Raw genomic sequence first — 1,228 nt, 5'->3', positions numbered from 1 at the left:
ATAAACAATAATCAGCTGATCAGATAAACAATAATCAGCTGATCAGATAAACAATAATCAGCTGATCAGATAAACAATAATCAGCTGATCAGATAAACAATAATCAGCTGATCAGATAAACAATAATCAGCTGATCAGATAAACAATAATCAGCTGACAGTAAGCATTATTATTATTATTTTAAATATTAAAGTAAACTTTATATTATATATTTGACCTTCAGGAAGTTGTCTCTCTCACAGTGAACAGATGATTGATCACATTAAGTCTTATTTAAATGTTAAATGTTATTAAATAAACTGTTTATTATATATTTGACCTTCAGGAAGTCGTCTCTTGCAGAGTGAACAGCTGTTGGATTCTGGACCGTTGCAGGTTCTGTAAAACAGAAGAATCTCTTTCATAAAAAATAAAACATTTAAACAAACAAAAACAAATCCAGGATCTTCTCACGTGTTCGAGCCTGGACCACCGTGGTGTTCTCGTGCCCACTGCTTCTGGTTACTATGGTGACGGAGTACAGGCGTCCAGGAACCAGCGAGCTGAAGGAGCACTCAGCCGGGGAGGAGCTGGASACCACCAGCACGTGGACCGCCCTCTTCCCGTCCAGAAGACGGACCAGGTAGCTGTCCACCACGCCCGCCGCAGGACGCCACGACACGTGGAGCGCGTCGGATTTACCGCCGTTAGTCACGGTCACCTGGGAGACCGCAGCTGGAGCTGACGGGACAACAGGTCAACAGGTCAACAGGTCAACAGGTCAACAGGTCCAGATTTATAAAACCGGTTCTTCACAGGAGAATTATTAAAAATTATACTTTATTTTACAGAAGAGACACGTTAAGAATGATCAGCAGAAATCACTACAGTCACCATCAGATATATGATTTTATCAGTTCAGATTATTAGTTTTAATATTTTACAGGTTCTGTATAAGGCTCATTAAACATACAATTACATTTATTTAAGACGGAAAGTTGTTGTAATCTGAAGGGATTAGAAATGTTTGTAAAAATGAAAATTCAAACAAATTTAAAGGACAGATGTACTTCAGTCAGAGGAATAAGATTATGGAATAATCTGGAAAATTATTATAAAAATCCAATTAATTTGTTTAAAAAATATTCAAAGTGAAATTGTTAAATAAATATGAAATTTGAACATCCAATCACATTTTGTGAAGACGGAAAGTTGTTGTAATCTGAAGGGATTAGAAATGTTTGTAAAA

At 36.7% G+C, this 1,228-nt stretch overlaps 1 protein-coding gene across 1 annotated transcript in view; it reads right to left on the bottom strand.

Annotated features, from left to right (window-relative positions):
• LOC106536714 (receptor-type tyrosine-protein phosphatase beta) overlaps window positions 1-720 on the bottom strand; it is a gene marked incomplete at its 5' end in the record, with an annotated part of 28,415 nt that extends 27,695 nt beyond the window's left edge. The window contains 1 exon segment of the mRNA XM_014034031.1: window positions 454-720. Coding sequence (XP_013889485.1) covers window positions 454-720 — 267 coding nt within the window.
• Window positions 721-1,228: the final 508 nt, after the last annotated feature.

The sequence above is a fragment of the Austrofundulus limnaeus genome, unplaced genomic scaffold (genome assembly GCF_001266775.1).
Source record: "Austrofundulus limnaeus strain Quisiro unplaced genomic scaffold, Austrofundulus_limnaeus-1.0 Scaffold1944, whole genome shotgun sequence".
In the NCBI taxonomy this organism is placed as follows: domain Eukaryota; kingdom Metazoa; phylum Chordata; class Actinopteri; order Cyprinodontiformes; family Rivulidae; genus Austrofundulus; species Austrofundulus limnaeus.
This window is presented reverse-complemented; position numbering and strand designations above follow the sequence as displayed.